General features: G+C 44.4%; 1 protein-coding gene across 1 annotated transcript; it reads left to right on the forward strand.

The window, feature by feature from the left end:
• Positions 1-1,958: 1,958 nt before the first annotated feature.
• On the forward strand, positions 1,959-14,532 carry LOC310792194 (NLR family CARD domain-containing protein 3-like; the record flags this gene model as incomplete). Its single annotated transcript, XM_083653923.1, has 4 exons — positions 1,959-2,226; positions 6,410-7,628; positions 7,983-8,205; positions 14,524-14,532. The coding sequence occupies 4 exons, from the start codon at positions 1,959-1,961 to the stop codon at positions 14,530-14,532; spliced, it is 1,719 nt and encodes a 572-aa protein (XP_083510049.1).
• Positions 14,533-17,761: the final 3,229 nt, after the last annotated feature.

Below are 17,761 nucleotides of genomic sequence, written 5' to 3' on the forward strand. Positions count from 1 at the left end.
GTAGCATTCTTTAGCCACTTTAATGCTCGCTTTCAGTTCCCCCTGGATGGCTCGGATCCTATCTCTGTCCCCCGACCTAAACGCTCTTTTCTTGGCGTTCAGAATGGCCTTGATGTCTTTAGTAACCCAAGGTTTATTATTCGGGAAACATTTTATTTCCTTTGTGGGTATGTTGCAATCCACACAAAAGTTAATGTAGTCCGTAATGCACTCAGTGATCCCGTCGATATCTTCACCATGTGGGTCACAGAGTGCCTGCCAGTCTGTTATCTCAAAACAGGCTCTAAGAGCCTCCGTTCCTTCCTCAGACCATACCCTCACTGTCCTAGAGGTCACAGGCAGTGTTTTCACCCTCGGGGTATATCTGGATCTGAGGGAGACTAGATTGTGGTCGGAGCGGCCAAGCGGGGGGAGGGGTGACGAGGAGTAAGCATCCCTCACATTTGCATACATCAAGTCTATTGTTCTGTCGCCCCTAGTGCTACAGCTCACGTACTGTTTAAAGTTAGGCAGTGTCTTTGCCATAGTCACGTGATTAAAATCCCCTGATATCAGTATCAATGCACTCGGATGCCTAGTCTGTAGACCAGCAATGGCGTTGTGGATAGTGTCACACGCTGCTGTCGGATTAGCGGAAGGGGGGATATAAATTGCCACAACAATCACATGAGAATACTCCCTTGGCAAATAATATGGCCGTAGTCCTACAGCTAAAAGCTCAGTGTCCGGTGAGCACAAGCGTTCTTTAATGCTGATATGAGCCGGGTTGCACCATCTGTTGTTTACGAGAATGGCAAGCCCACCTCCTTTCCTCTTACCACACAGGGTGCTGTCCCGATCTGCTCGTATCGTTTGGAATCCGTCAATTGATGCATTAGAGTCCGGGATATCTTTGTTTAGCCAGGATTCCGTGAAGCACATTAAGCTGCACTCCCGAAATTCTCTCTGTGTCCTCGCCAGTCCTGTTAGTTCCTCCATCTTATTCGCTAACGATCTTACGTTGCCCATAATCAGAGAGGGGAGACTTGGCTTGAATCTCCTACGTTCCCTCCTTGCTTCGTTTTTTCTCTGCCTCGCTCTTCTGCCTCTTCCCCTCCTTCCACGCCGTGCGTTTCTTGTTAATTCCTCCGGAATCAGCAGCACCGATACCACCTCGCCGGCCGGCGAGCGTAGCGCCATCAGCTGTTCCCTGCTGTAAACAATAGCCCCATGTGTAGGCTCCAGCTGATGTCCCCATGCGAAACATTCCGCGAGGAGTAAACAGGTCAAAAATACGGTAAAAATTCCTCTGAACCACATGGTTACTGACGGATACACTATTTACACAATATATACACACGTTAAGTGTTAGAAAAAGAGCGATGTTAATAATATAAATACAGTACAAAGAGCACGAAAACGAACGAGCTACTGCAACAAGCGACCTTCCTGGTCGACGCCTGCGCACTTCACTTCACTAAACGGCACGTGGCTGGCCAGAATTCTGCTCACACGCAGACACTTCTCATTCTTATTATAGGATAGGATAGTGAAGTAAATAGTTGTTCTGTTTCTCTTGTTGGTTGTCTGTGCAGGTAGAGGGAGGCACACCTGGAGAACTCTCTCTCCCGCGGTCTCCTGAAAATGTCAGATCAAATGAACACTCTTCTGGAGAGACAGACCCCCTGCTGTGCCCTGGAGAGACAGGTCCCAGGTCACCAGGACCAGATGAGCAGAAGGTATTGCGACCATCACACACACCTTGTATCCTGAAAATATATTGTGTTTGTAGACTTTGGATTTAGATTGTGTAGTTACACTGTTGTAACTACTGCAAATTATGTATGTAGAGATTTTTGCATTAAGTGCACTTTTTTTGTATTGTTTAATTGTTCTTGGGTTTGACTTTTTTTATTCATTGTTTAATTGTTCTTGGATTTTACTATTTACTGTGATTTTACCAGGATGCAAAGGTGGCGATGGATAAACAGAGGCTCTTGGAAGTGCTGGATGATTTAGAAGACGAACAGTTCAAGAGGTTCAAGTGGTTCCTGCAGCAGCCTGGCAGTCTGGGTTTCCCGGCCATCAAAAAGCGCCTGTTGGAGAAAGCAGACAGGGTGGACACAGTGGATGAGATGACCCAGACCTACACCGGAGAGACTCTGGAGGTGACCAAGAAGATTCTACTGAAGATGAAGCGGAAAGATCTAGTGGAGCGTTGGTTAAACAGCAGCTCAGAACCCAAAGGTATTGTGATAAATGATGATGTAATTTGCTGCAGAGCAGCAGCATGGCTCTGTGACGGCTTTTTAATGGTTTTCAATACAGTGGGGTTCTATGGCTGCACTGAACACTACATGGACCAGACTTGTAGCAAAACAAATTCATTTTTTGTTATTTTCATATGATTTGGTGACAGCAAGCAATGCTTAAACAAACACTTATCCTTTAAAGGAGAATGTAATTATCTTTCAACCTGGACTATTTTCTTTTTACTTTTTTATGTTTAACTAACTAATTCGAGCAGAAATCTTTGAAACTGATGCAGTATTGAATGAGATCCAGCTGCGCAACGGGCTGGAACAGAGGCAGACGGGGCATCAGGGCACCGTGCATCTAAAGAGCTTATTTTTGCCACACACAGGCTCATATATTTATTATATGATACAGAGACACAGGCTCATATCGTTATTGTTATTATGATACAGAGACAAGGCTCATATTGTTATTATGATACAGAGACACAGGCTCATATCATTATAGAGACAAGGCTCATATATTTATTATGATACAGAGACACAGGCTCATATCATTATTATATGATACAGAGAGACGGGGCCCTATCTTCCCAAAAGCGGTAATTTAGCATTTGCGCTTGTTTAACGCCGTGCGCAATGCAAATTGGGGGCGTTCACAAGCGCATGCCTGTTATAATTGTACTGGGCATAGGCGTGCCACATGCCAAAGCAGGCGTTTCAGCGCTAAAATGTGGGGATAGATGGCATTATCCTATCGTCAGCAGCGCGCAATTACTTTGCGCTAAGAGCTTTGAAAAGCACGTCCTAGGCGCAAAAACACTGGCTGCGCTGATCGTGCACCATAATCTCCGTGGTGCGCAGCGCAGAAATGTCATTACGCACGGACGTTCCACACCAGGACATCAAATTCTGCTGCTAAAAATGGGTAACCAGCAGATTATTTGGTGAGGAAATCAACTATAATTCACTGAGAAACTTTTATCACATCGCAAGGAGGGGTTATGGTAAATTAATTGAGAAAACTTGTACATTGTAGCCTACTTGCATTAGGCTATTCACCTTCACCTGCTATAACCCGGAGCGTCGTTGGTATCACAGCCGATCTGGCACAAGCCTTGGCACGAGTCGAGTTTTAATCCACTGTAAATCCTCCAATCTTTTCTTTTGTCTCCGCCGTTTACCCGCTGCAAACACGTTTCTATTGTCCCACCCCAGTCAACAAAATAACCCGAATTGCATCAAAACTCAGATGTTTTTAACAGGTAGGTGATGTGATGGTGTCGTTATGGGATAAGAAGGATAATATATACAGTCAATTTGGCACGCCTCTAAGCTGTGGTGGTGCCCGTTGTTGTGATAAATTATGCTCACCCGCGAGTATGGCTGTTTTAATAAAAAAACAGGGAGGTCACGTCTACCCAAACAATTATATCATTTTTAAACAGTTATGTTTCTGTATAAATCATTACAATTATGCTCCCGTGAGGTGGGGATGCTTTTTTTTGCTGCTGGGCGGTGGTGCAAAACTCGGCATACCACCTGGACAAATGTGCAAGGCCGACTGTTATCTTGCCTCCGTTAAGGCACGCGCAAACAGGTGCACAAGCGGTAATAGGGGATATCGCCTGTACGAAGATAGGGCCCACAGACTCATATCGTTATTATATGATACAGAGACAGGCTCATATATATGATACAAAGACACAGGCTCATATTGTTATTATATGATACAGAGACAGGCTCATATTATATGATACAGAGACACAGGCTCATATTGTTATTATATGATACAGACACAGGCTCATATCGTTATTATATGATACACATTCATACACGTTCTGTAATAAAACATCTGAAAGCAAAAATCTTATCAAATGGGGTACACGTGGTCTAATTTTGAGGTATCCATGCTTTTATCACTTCTCATCTGGATTATTGTAATTATTATTACATGTGTGCCTATTATGTCCTTTTTGGGCTCCTTGTGCAGAAAAAATTCCGTGAGTGGCAATAAAGGTTTCATTCATATAATAATAATAATAATAATAATAATAATAATAATAGGATATATAATATGAATAAATATTTGATAAGGGAGTTCAGAAGCTGCTGAACAAAAATAAAACACACACACACACACACCGTGGCTAGCAGGTCTCGCTAGCACGCTAAAGCTGTTTTCCTTTGATCTCAACAAGAGATGTGTGATGGGGGTATCATGCTAGCAGTAAATACAGAGGTGGGTAGTTTACCCACAATGTTTCCCCTCATTGATTGTTACAGTTGATCTGAAAATAGGCGAGTAATCTATGGTTTATGTCCCGCCAAAGAACTTATTGATAAGAAGCGCTGGAGAGCGACAATCGCACACAAGAGACCTGCCATTTTGGAGACACCCATGACAATGACACCACGCAAAAAGAGTCGATATTCGGGCCAAAATGGCGGCAGCGCTTCTTTCTTTGTTACTATTCGACTACTGCTCACGCCAAAACGTGCTAAAACATTTATATTATACAGTCTATGGCCTAAAACACACATCTATCCATAACTAGATGTTCGCACAGTCCTAAAACAGAAACAAAATGTAACTTTAGGGCTCATGATTACTCACCAAGGAGGAAGCCAGAAACTGCTTCACACTGCTGCAGCCATAGGCTAAGTAAGTCCCATAATGTTTCTGTCTGTGTTCTGCGCCCGGACCGCACTCGCAGATAACGTTTAAAGAATCTTCCTTAATCCAACAAGATCATACACAGTGTTAGTGTTTCACGGGAAAAACTAACGTTACAGCTGGCATTCCTTGTGAAATCTCCACGCTGTGGCAGGAATGTAAACAAAAGCCGATCAGCCAATCAAAACTACTATGTAAATACAAGACAGAGCCTTTTGTTTGAGCTAGTTTCCTTCAAGAAAACAACTCGACTTTTATTTTACAAGATTAACGAATTTAATGATCCCAAAACGTCTTCATTTTATATGGAATGGATAGTTCAAATACTATATGGTATACTATACTATTCTGGAAAATCTGTACAATATTAATGTGATGGTGGGCCTGCATCTTTGCACAAAGCTCTCTGTTGTTTGTGCAAGTGAAGACAGTTTAAGCCTCATCTTTCTCAGCAGCATCCAGTATTTGCACATATTTAGTCTTCACTGCTGTAAGAGCAGGGAAACCAGCCTCACATAATTACCCATTTTGGTAACACTTTACAATAACAATAGATTAATTAAGGGTTAGTTAATGTTTAATAAATTAATTAAGAGTTAACAAATGCCTAGTCATCATTAACTGGTGTTCATGTTAACTAAGTATTCATTTATACATTATTTAATACTTTAGGGTTACCTAATGTTATGGTTATGGTTAATTAGGGTTAGAGTTAATTAAGCCTAAGGGTTAGTTAAGCATTATTAAAGGATGGGTTTACCGATGGGGAATATGAATATATATTAATTCTTAAAAAATCTTAAATTTCGAATCCGTTGAAATTTTTGAAATTGCTTGTTCACAGCCAGAGAAAAAAATTAATGAAAAAAAAAAAAAAAAAATTGGGCCAGGTGACGCGTTTCGCGTCGAAACGCGTCACCTGGCCCATTTTTTTTTTTTTTTTTTTTTCTCTGGCTGTGAACAAGCAATTTCAAAAATTTCAACGGATTCGAAATTTAAGATTTTTTAAGAATTAATATATATTCATATTCCCCATCGGTAAACCCATCCTTTAAGCATTACCTGACTGTTAATTAATGTACCCTTATTGTCAAGTGCTACCCTTGTTTTAAATTCCAATATTAAAATCTTAAAGGTACATTTTACAAAGGACATTTAAAAAATGTGTTTTATTTAATGAAAAATCCCACTCCAAAAAAAAATTAAATAACAAAGTATTACATTTTTCATCTTGCCCTATAGCCTAGAGGCAGCTCACACACCCCCAGCGGTGTGTGCACCACACTTTTGGAATCCCTGCTTTAAGGAATCAGGTTGCATAAAACTCCTGGTTAAATGATTCTAAAACAGCTACGTTATACCTTACACCCAGTCAGGACCTGCTTGTCCACCCACCAGTAATGAACTGAGTATAGTCCATGGAGTTGGGAATGTATAAATTATTAATGTGTAATATTATTCAACTCTCATTGATTCCATTTGTTGTTTGTTCTTTCAGAAACTTGTGATGCTGTGTGTCAACGTCAACACAAATCCAAACTCATAGATAAGTTGCAGTATCTGGTTGAGGGGATTGCTAAAGCAGGAGGAAACCCAACACTTCTGAACCAGATCTTCACAATGCTTTACCTCACAGTGGGAGCGAGTGGAGAGGTAAATTGTGAACATGAGATCAGACAGATTGAAGAAGCATCCTGGAACCCAGCAAGATCAGAAACAACAATAAGATGTGAAGACATCTTTAAACCCTTACCTGGAAGAGTTAAACCAACCAGAACATTGATGACAATGGGAGTGGCTGGCATTGGGAAAACAGTCTTAACACAAAAGTTCACCCTGGACTGGGCTGAAGACAAAGCCAACCAGGATATACAGTTCATATTTCTGTTCACATTCAGAGAGCTGAATCTGCTGAAAGGGAAAAACTTCAGCTTGGTGGGACTTCTTCATCGCTTCTTTCCTGCAATCAAAGAAGCAGGAATCTGCAGTTTTGACGAGTTCCAGGTTGTGTTCATCTTTGACGGTCTGGATGAGTGTCGACCTCCTCTAGACTTCCAGAATGAGATCCTGACTGATGTCACAGAGCCGGCCTCAGTGGATGTGCTGCTGACAAACCTCATCAGGGGGGAACTGCTTCCCCTTGCTCGCCTCTGGATGACCACACGACCTGGAGCAGCCAATCAGATCCCTCCTGAGTGCATTGACGTGGTTACAGAGGTGAGAGGCTTCACTGCCCCACAGAAGGAAGAGTACTTCACGAAGAGATTCAGTGATGGGAAGAAATTCACAGAGGAGCAGGCCAGCAGAATCATCTCCCACATCAAGGCTTCACGTACCCTCCACATCATGTGCTACATCCCAGTCTTCTGCTGGATCACTGCTATGGTTCTGGAGTCTGTGTGGAAAACCAGTGAGACAGGAAAGATGCCCAAGACCCTGACTGAGATGTACATCCAATTCCTGGTGGTTCAGTCCAAACGGGGGAATGTCAAGTATCATGGGAGAGCTGAGACATATGCACACTGGACTGAAGAGACCAGCAAGATGATTCTCTCTCTGGCAAAAGTGGCTTTTGAGCAACTGGAGAAAGGCAACCTGATCTTCTATGAAGCCGACCTGAGAGAGTGTGGCATTGATACCAGAGCAGCATCAGTGTACTCAGGAGTGTTCACACAGATCTTTAAAGAGGAGGAGTGTGGGCTGTACCAAGAGATGGTGTACTCTTTTGTCCATCTGAGCATTCAGGAGTTTCTGGCTGCTGTCTACATGTTCCACTGTCACACAAACATGGATGAGAAGGTACTGGAGACATTCCTGGGAAAATGTTTGGTTAGATCTGAAGACAGTGGACACTCCCTCGATGTCTTTCTGCAGACAGCCATGGACAAATCCCTGGAGAGTGAAAATGGCCACCTGGACCTCTTTGTCCGCTTCCTTCATGGCCTCTCACTAGAGTCCAGCCAGAAACCCTTACGAGGCTTGCTGGGTCAGACAGAGAGCAGACCAGACAGCATCCAGAGAGCCATCAACCACCTGAAGGAGATGGCCATCTCCAATATCTCTCCTGCCAGAAGCATCAACATCTTCCACTGTTTGGTGGAGATGAATGACAAGTCAGTACATCAGCAGATCCTACAGGTCCTGAAGTCAGAGAACAGATCAGTGGATGAACTCTCTGAGATCCAGTGCTCAGCTTTGGCCTACATGCTAGAGATGTCAGAGGAAGTTCTAGATGTGTTGGACCTGGAGGCCTACAACATATCACAGAGCCGACGACTGAGACTGATCCCAGCTGTGAGGAACTGCAGGAAGGCTCGGTTAGTCCTGATGTGATTGTGAATACCAACAGTGTCGATTTTTTTTCCAAAGGGCCATACTGTCTTATACATAAAGTAACCGAAGAGGACATTGAACATTATACATGCCAACACTACTGATTTTCACTGTGATTGGGCATTTCTCTTGTTAATTCCCCAATATTATATACATAGTGATACAAATCCAATGGCTGTAGCAGATGGGATTTACTAACACAATTCTGCCTTTTATTGAGTTTTTGGGTGTTGTTTTGTTTTTCTTTGAGAACGTTGGGGGCCGGATTACAGGGGCCGGCCCCTGGGGCCGAATTTTGCCCATGTGTGGTGTAGACTGAAATTTATACTAGGGTTGTCACGATACTAGAATTCCTAACTTCGACACTGATACCAAGGAAAATATCGATACTCTATACCAGAGGTTTTCAAAGTAGGAGGGGGCCTCCTCAGGGGGGCTCCAAGCAGTTTCAAGGGAGGTTCAGTGAACGGAAATAAAAATATATTACATTAGTTGTTATTTAAAGACCACTTTGCCAGAGTCAGAACTAATAAATGCCATCAGACAGACATGTACAGTATTTATGTATTTGGTGTAGTATGTCAAACAGCAATATCAGGCCTTTGGCTTAACTGTTGAGTGTCTATGGGATCAAATAACATAATCATGATCCAATATAGGCATCCAAGAATTGAGCAAGCGGGGCTCCTTATTCCAAGCTTTGTCTGGGGGGAGGCCCACAGTCTCAGACTTTGAAAACCCCTGCTCGATACCATTTTTGATACGGGGGGGGGGGGGGGGGGGGAGGGGTTTGGGGGGCAACATATCAAGAGGCATATAAAAGTAAACAGTGGACAGACAGACGCACATTTCTCCATAATCTAGGCCTAATTAATCAAATTAAAAACTTTGCTCTACATCAGATTACCCCTGCTGTACATCAGCCTATCACAACACAACATATTTCCCCTGCTCTAGTCATCAGAACAGAGCAGATTAACCCTGCTCTAATCATCAGCCTATCACAACACAACAGATTAGCCCTGCTGTAGTCATCAGCCTATCACAACACAGCAGATTACCCCTGCTCTAGTCATCAGCCTATAGCCACTTTCACACACAGATCCCGCAATATTGCCTTTCAGAAGGCCTGCAACCCCGGCAGTGTTGCCACAGAAATTGCTTTCACACAGAACCAAGCAGCCCCGCCATATTTCTATGCTTTCAGATAGCATCCACCCCTCCCGGATTGAAATGAGGCGTGAACCATGGGTGCTGAGTTTCCGTTATTACAATTAATCAAAGCCTGACAAATTAAAATGATGCTGGTCACCAAGTCCGGTGAAAATAATCCCATCTCAGCACAATTTGAGTTGTAGCCTATTAGGCTCAAATTACATTTCCACGCAGCTCCTCCTATTAAGTAGCCTAAATTAATATTTTCATGTGTAGGTTATAGCGTAGGCTACTGTATGATGAATGAAACCACCAAACATCGCCTGCATGCGCAACAACTGTCAACAGTGCAGCTGGTCGTTAAAAAGATCAAAGAGAAAAGACGAGAGCTCACCCAAATATGCCGACAACGCGGAAACTGGTAATCCATTAAAGTTGCTGGTGAATTTGGTCACATTTTCAACACAGATTTGAGACAAAGAAGATACAGGCGAAGGACATCATAACCATGGATAAAACTGCGTTGTGGTTTGACATGCTCGGCTCGACGGGGGCACGGTGGAGCAGTGGTAGCGCTGTCGCCTCACAGCTAGAAGGTCCTGGGTTCGATTCCCACCTGGGACGCTGTGAGCGCTGAAAGAGTGCGTGCCCGTCCGCATGTCCTCGAGTGCCCACCGCCCGGGTGGGGTCGTCAAAAGGGCCCCCTGGGGGTTTCCTTCATATAGGAACCCCTCACCAAAAACATGCAATATCCTGGTCACTGAAGTGGTGCCTCCTCTGGTCGTTTGGGGCGCCTGTTCAGAGCGAGGGGAACTCGTTGGAATAGTGTGATCCACCCACGTGCTATGTCCTACCGGTGAAGCTTCCAATGTCAGGTGAAAAGAAGTGGCTGGCTACTGCCCATGTCTCGAAGGAAGCATGGATCCAGTTTCAGCTCTCCCCAGATCGGCAGAGGGTGGAGCACCAACCAGGATAAACAAATTAAATTTGCACTAATGGGCGATAAAAATGCGATAAAAAAAGATCTGGGAAAAAAATATATATACATGCTCGGCTCAACTACAGTAAATGCGAGAGTGGCGGGGTTTGATTGATGCACTCTTTAAAGTGGAAATGTGTTCCCCCGCAACACATTTTGGTTCTGAGCTTTTCCTTTTAGTTTCTGATGATTTCTCTACATCAAATCCCTCAGGTTTGGTCCAATGATTTGTTTGAGAATTGTATCGATTTCCCCCCCTGCCAGCGTTCTCATCAATATGCGCAGCTCAGCAGCATGCAACAACTAAGCTGCCTTCAAATGATGAGTGATCTTCTCTTCTCTCACCGTGAGGTAGAGAGTTTTGCCTACTAATGTCAACATCGTTTGAGCATAAAATAGCCTAACCTACTTACTCATAAACTGTAGGTACGGAGCATTCTTCCTGGCGCCCCTGTTGCAGTCATGGATTGCATAGGCTTTTTACTTTCATTTAAATCTTTACCCTTGTTATTGCTGTGTGAGGTAGTTTCCCCTGTAATTTATTTTAATGAGAGCTGAGCTTCGATCCGTCTTCCCACGGGTACCCTTCAGACAGACGTCGATTCGGGGCTATGACTACCTTCACCGGTGGAACGAAAGGCATAACAAAATTATCCACCACTCCGCATTTGTGACTTTCACACAGGAGGAAGTCTTAATAATCCCACAACATTCACGGCTTTCACAGACTGTGTGAAAGGGGCTTGAGAGAACACAGCAGTTTAACCCTGCTCTAGTCATCAGCATATAGAGCAATTTGGAGTGGACGTCACAGGGTTATGTCACTGCAGTTGCGCACGCATCGTGGTACCAGAAACCGAAACTAGAGATCCCCGGAATAAGGGAAAATGACGTCTTGTGCCGTATAGGCGCTGGGCTTTCCAACTAGGAATATGAAGATGTCCGGCAGTGCAACTTTGGCGATGTAGTTTGATCCAAGACCAATCCTGACAGCGAGTACTGGTCAGGAAACCTCACCCCATCGAAAGATATACAGTAGCTTATTTGTGTAAGATAACCTGTCTGTTGCTGGGAAACCTTTGAAATACGTGGAGAAGGCATCCAGGTCATCCATATTTCTATGGCTGCTGAATCACTTTCTGCAACCAGTTCGGCTAGGCCCACAAAATGCATACCGTAAAACTTCTAATAGGGGCCTTCTCCCCAATTGCCGCCGAGTCTCCAATAACCGCAGGGGGTCAATTTTGCATATAAGCGCCGGTCTTCCCTTAACTCATTCAGTGCCAATGACGACGCCTGTCGTCAAAGTAATTAGTAACGTAGAGTGCCAAAGACGATAGCTGTCGTCAATTGCCGTTTTTGACGGTGGGACGTGGATCAAAGCCTTATGTATGTCCTGTACAAATATTGTAGCTATTGAAGCTGTATAACCTATTTTACGGACTCATCAGGTGGCGACAGTGCTCTCCAGATTAGAGAAATGTCCGGAATACAGCCTGAAAAAGCCCTGTGATGAAAGAGAAACCGCTCATGCTGCAGCCCAGAGCCATGTAGATTGCTCTGGCTGCAACTGACGGTGCCTGCCAACATCAGTCAATCCGCGCACACAACTGAGCTCCTCTGCCTCTGTCTGTCTGTCTGCATAGTTTCTTCACACGATTAGCCGCCAGAAAGGCAGCACCCGACGCCGGAGTGCCAAACCTTTCCCTGCAGTCCGGGTTGGCATTTCCTTGTCGCGCTGCCTGGGAGGCGGCGCACAAAAAGCACTCCGAAAATAGACGCTGGGTGCGTGAGGCTGTGTGTTACTAGTGTGGGGAGGAGTTTGCAGCTGAGAGGGGGAGAGGGGGGTGGGGCACGCAGGGCAGCACACAACTACACCACGTCACTACATCAGAAAATATTAGCTAGAGTCAGTGAATGTGCTTGAAATGCTGCATTTCACAAAAGGCTGAATATCTCAGCTTCTAGATGGAAATGCCTGTTTTTGCTGTTTTTGACCTATCTTCTCCGGCTGATAACTAAAGAACGGAAAATGGTATCAATAAACTTTTTTTTGCTGATGATACAATGCAGTCTCCTTGTTCTTTTTGCGTGTTCGGTGTTTACATAGTAATATCACACAATATTCTGTGGGCCTCGAGAAATCACTGAAAACGCTCTGAAACTCTGGCACTGGGAGCGTCCGTTCTCCAAAAGTGGCTGGCACTCAATGAGTTAACAGCCGGGAGCGGTTATTAGAATAAATACGTTTTTTCTCCCCCATTAGGCCCTACGGTATGTTTTTGTGTTGACTGAATTCAGTCACTTACGGTGTTTTGGAGGAAGTCAGGCGGAAGTCAGTTATGCTCTTTCTCCCCCTGTCAGACAGTTTTATATTTTATTCTGACATGTATTGGAAACTTGTCTTGGCGTCTATGTATTTGGTAAGTCTGCTTGTTTGTCTAGTAGTGCTGCAGTGCTGTTTCCATTGACTGTATCTGTTTCGTTAGCGTTAGCTTGGTAGCTAACGTTAGCGTGTGTTCTACAATGAGCCAGCCTCCCCTCCCTACTCAGGGAAGGGAGAGGAGGCTGGCTAGCGAGACTAATGAAACACAAACAACTGGGAACCCATTGGTGGGAGAGAAAAAAAATCTAACCTCTGGGGGCAGCCCCATTTCAATGTGGTGTAACAGGAACTCATGAGGCGCGGTCGGCAGCGCAAGAAAATCCCTTTCCGCTCCCTGCAAGCTCTACCATTGGCTCCAACCGACCGGCTCTGCCCATTAATGCATTTCAATCATGAGAGACCAGAGGGTAGAATTAACAAGCAAGCTTTATTCAAGAATGGCATGGCGATAAGATCTATGGCATGAAACGGCATGGCAACTAATTCTGATGGCATGGCAGCATGGCAACTAGTTCTTTGGCATAATGACTCCGTGGTAAGATGCCTCTCTTCTTGAGGTGAGAGAGGAGGGCATCTGCTCGGACTAGGATAGAGAATCCCCCCCGTAGGGGATTCTTCAGGAGTCAAGACATTGGTGGTGGACTGGGGAGGTGGGTGGGGCGAAACACAGCTTCAGAGAATGGGATGCGATCAGCTCAGGTACAGCGACCATGGAGGAGAAGGATCAGGGAAAGAGGACGATGACACGCTGAGCATGGCTATAAGTACTGCCACGTCATAGCCTCGGCATTGACGACATTACCAACGTCATATTGGCAAGTTGAGGGGCTGATTGGCTGTTGAGGATGGGGTGATGAGACACGCGTCACAGCGGACATCACACTAGGATTACACTTGTCGTCACACTAGATACATATGATGTGAGGCAGCGTGTCTGGTCTTCATCTTGAAACTAGGTCGAGACCACCATTTCTTTTCCGCTCCCTGCGTGTCACTCTCAAATCCGTCCGTCGCTATGAAACAACAATAACAACTCTAGCTCGTTGCTAGTAGCAAGTACCAAGTAGCAACTTCCTATACGCTGAAAATGGTCAGTTTTGACTACACACCGGTCACGTGCACTTTAATCGGGTAAAGCGCAGCATGCCTGCGAGTGCTGTTACACCCCTTTTGACGGAGCCTGCCGACAGATTTCTGATGCAAGTCGAAAGTCTGTCTCGAGAGATTAGCCTATCACAAGACAGAAGATTACCCCTGTCCCCTGCTCTAGTCATCAGCCTATCACAACACTTTTAGCTTGTTGAAGTAATATACCCACCAATATAGGGAGAGACAAGTCTGTAGTATGTTTAATTTTTCATCAAGAGAAAGCACTGCTGGTATCGATACTGTTGGAGTATTGTTTAAAATGTTTAGTATTGATACTTATAGATATTGACAACCACTTTATACCTGACACATCAGAATTTAAGTAAAGATATAGTTCCTCAAACATACAGAATATGAACTGTTGTTCTACATAGCAGTGGCTTAACATGTTATAAAGTAATGTGTCACACATTACTAATAATTACATTACATTACTGTAATCACATTACTTTTTCCTGTAACAGAGTAAAGACATTACTGTTCCAGGTTCAGTTTTATATTCCGTTACTGAGCAGATCAGTTGTTTCTTGAGTTTCATTCTTTAGTCGAGTTCAACTCTTTATTGGTTTAATATCTATGAAAGATCCCCCTCGTCTTCTCCTGCCTTCAGCTCATGTGAGAAATATCAGAATTACAGAGAGTGACATGAACGATCCGACAAACAGGAAAATATGACTCAGAAAGTTATAATTTAATGTGGTAGGCTGTAAACCATAAAATTAACTAAACCCAAACAAAATCTGTGTCTAATGGTGTCAGGCGGAACTGTGTTACCAGAATTTGAACCAAACTGCCTCAATTATTGTAGTCATCATTAGTAGTAGTAGTAGTAGTAGTAGTAGTAGTAGTTGTAAATGCTTTATAAGTTTTACTTGCATAGACCAGAACAGCACATCCGGGTAATTTGCAAAACTTGAAGGCCGCGCCCCTTTTTAGGGGATAACACAAGCCACTCGCGTTGACTTCAATGTAAAATAGCAGTACCCAAAACATCTATAGAAAAATAACAGAATTCATTTCCTTTATAAATGACCTAAAGACACCATGACATGACAATATATTTCAACTCGGCCGGCCATAGAATGCGCAAGATACATCGACACGAGGTACTTGCCTTATATGAACACTGTATCCAGTTTCCACCAGGTTACATGCATCGTCCACATTGACGGTGTCACGCCTATGCGCCTACCCTATCGCAGACCTTTTTTTTTTTTTTTTTTTATTGTTAGTGAAACTATAACAACACAGCAACTCTTCGGCATATCTCTATCAAATTAAACTGTTTTAAATTGTTTGTTTGAAGTGGTTTCGGCTTCTTGTACCGTCGTTTACTATGGTGGGTTTCCCCTAAAAAGGGGCGCGGCCTTGGAGCTGGGCGCTTGAAGACGCGACGCAGTTCTGGTCTATAGTCTCAGCTCTGTTTTGATATTTTACATTAGGCTACATCTGTAAACAGAGTTTCCAACTTTGAACGCTCAGAGACCTCAGCTCTCAAGCCCTGGTCTCAGCTCTGAAGTCCATCTCCTCCTGTATCCTTTATTCAGATTAAGGGGCTGCAACTTGTCAGAGACTGACTGTGAAATCCTGGCCTCAGCTCTGAAGTCCAACCCCTCCCATCTGAGAGAGCTGGACCTGAGTCACAGCAACCTGATTTTGGAGGGAGATGTGTTTACAGGATATAAGCTGCATTCAGGAGTGAAGCTGCTCTCTGCCGGTCTGGAGGGTCCACACTGCAGACTGAAGACACTCAGGTCAGACATCATATTTAATAATGTGCTGATGATATTTCAATATTGTACTTTGAGGACATCTGAAGTTGTTCCATCTGAAATCAGACAGCATGTGTTTTAAAGGCTTAGATCTCAGATGTTGCTCATGTTGTTTTCACCAGAGGTGGAAACTGGAAAGAGTACTGATAAATCCTACTCAAGTACAAATAAATAGTGTTACTTTAGTGAAGATTAACTCAAGTACAAGTGAAATTACCAGTCCAGGAAATTACTCAAGTAAGAGTAAAAAAAGTAGCCTATTTAAAAGTACTTGAGTAAAAGTACATTTGTGTTACTTTAAAAATCTTTTATTTATTTATTTGCGGGACAATGCACAATAATTAACATTCTCCTTTATATAAAAGGGAGCAAGTGGGCAATGTTTGTTTCTATGTTTGCCTCACTGATGATGTCACAATGTCTATGACATCAGTGATGTCATCAGTGACATCATTATTGACCAAATCATCATCATGACATCACTGATGTAGTCATAGGCACTGATGTCATAGGCATTGTGACATCATCAGTGACAGTGATGTCACCAGTAATGCGAAGTTGGGCAATTGTGCACTGCACATGCCAATGGAGCAGGCGAGGCGACGCAGCAGCCGAGCTGCACGTGAGGCAGCATCATCAGTGCCAGCATTATTGACCAAAATCATCTTATGACATCACTGATGATGTCAGGGTCATTGTGACATCATCAGTGATGTCATAGGCATTGTGACATCATCAGTGGCAGTGATGTCATCAGTGATGAGAAGTTCAGCAATTGTGGGCTTGTGCATGACAATAGAGCAGGCGAGCAGGGCAAACCTGAGAGTTAGAATGCCCACGCTGTACCAGCATGTTCATTTCCCCACCCGAGGCAAAAATACACTGGATAAATGTTACACAAATATCCGCCATGGCTACAAGGCCGTACCCCGCCCACCTTTTGGCAAATCAGACCACGCCTCCATCCTGCTGGTGCCCAGGTACCAACACAAACTGAAAAAACAGCCCCCAGCATTCCGAACCGCCCACTGCTGGTCAGACCAATCAGACGACATCCTGAGGGACTGTTTTGACCAAGTAGCATGGGAGGAGTTCAAAGCGGCGGGAGACCTGGGCGCGTACGCAGAGACGGTGTCATGCTTTATAAAGAAGTGTACCGACGACATAGTCCCCACAAAGAGGGTCAAAATAATGCCAAACCAAAAGCCCTGGGTCAACAGCGACGTCAGGGCTGCCCTACACGCCAGGACCACCGCCTTCAGTTCAGGCACACCAGAACAATACAAGCAGGCACAATATGCCCTCCGGACCGCTATTAAAAAAGCACAGAGAGATTATGGAAGGCAGCTGGAGTCAAAACTGGACACCAACAACCCAGACACCTGTGGAGAGGTCTCCATGCTGCTTCAGACGTCACCCACCCTACCGGACGAACTCAACGCGTTCTACGCTAGGTTCGACCCCTCTGCCAGAGCGCCTCCCCTCCTCCCCCCCTCTCTCCCACCCCTCTCCCACACAAAAGTGACCAGCCTCAATGACTGGCGCCCAATAGCCCTCACGCCAATAGCCAGCAAGTGCCTTGAAAAGCTGGTCATATCAAAGATCCGCCCCACACTCCCCCCGGACCACGACCCGCTACAGTTTGCATACCGCCCCAACAGGAGCACAGCGGATGCAGTAGCACACGTGCTCCACACCGCCCTGTCCGACCTGGAGGGGAAGGACACCTATGTAAGAATGCTGTTCGTGGACTACAGCTCAGCATTCAACACCATAGTACCCTCCAGGCTGGTAAGCAAACTCAGGGACCTGGGACTAAACACAGCGATGTGCGACTGGATCCTGGACTTCCTGACAGACCGCCGCCAGGTGGTGAGGGTGGGCAACCTCACCTCCTCCCCACTGACTATCAGCATAGTCAAGTCAAGTCAAGTCAAGTTTATTTGTATAGCACATTTCATACACAGAGGCAATTCAAAGTGCTTCACATAAAATGGTTGACAGGAAAATAAAATAAAAGAAGAGAGTAAAATGGACATTTAAAAGCATCACAAAAAAAAGAGTATAAAAAGTGCA

This window comes from Poromitra crassiceps (assembly GCF_964638095.1).
Source record: "Poromitra crassiceps genome assembly, chromosome: 17".
Taxonomy (NCBI): Eukaryota; Metazoa; Chordata; class Actinopteri; order Beryciformes; family Melamphaidae; genus Poromitra; species Poromitra crassiceps.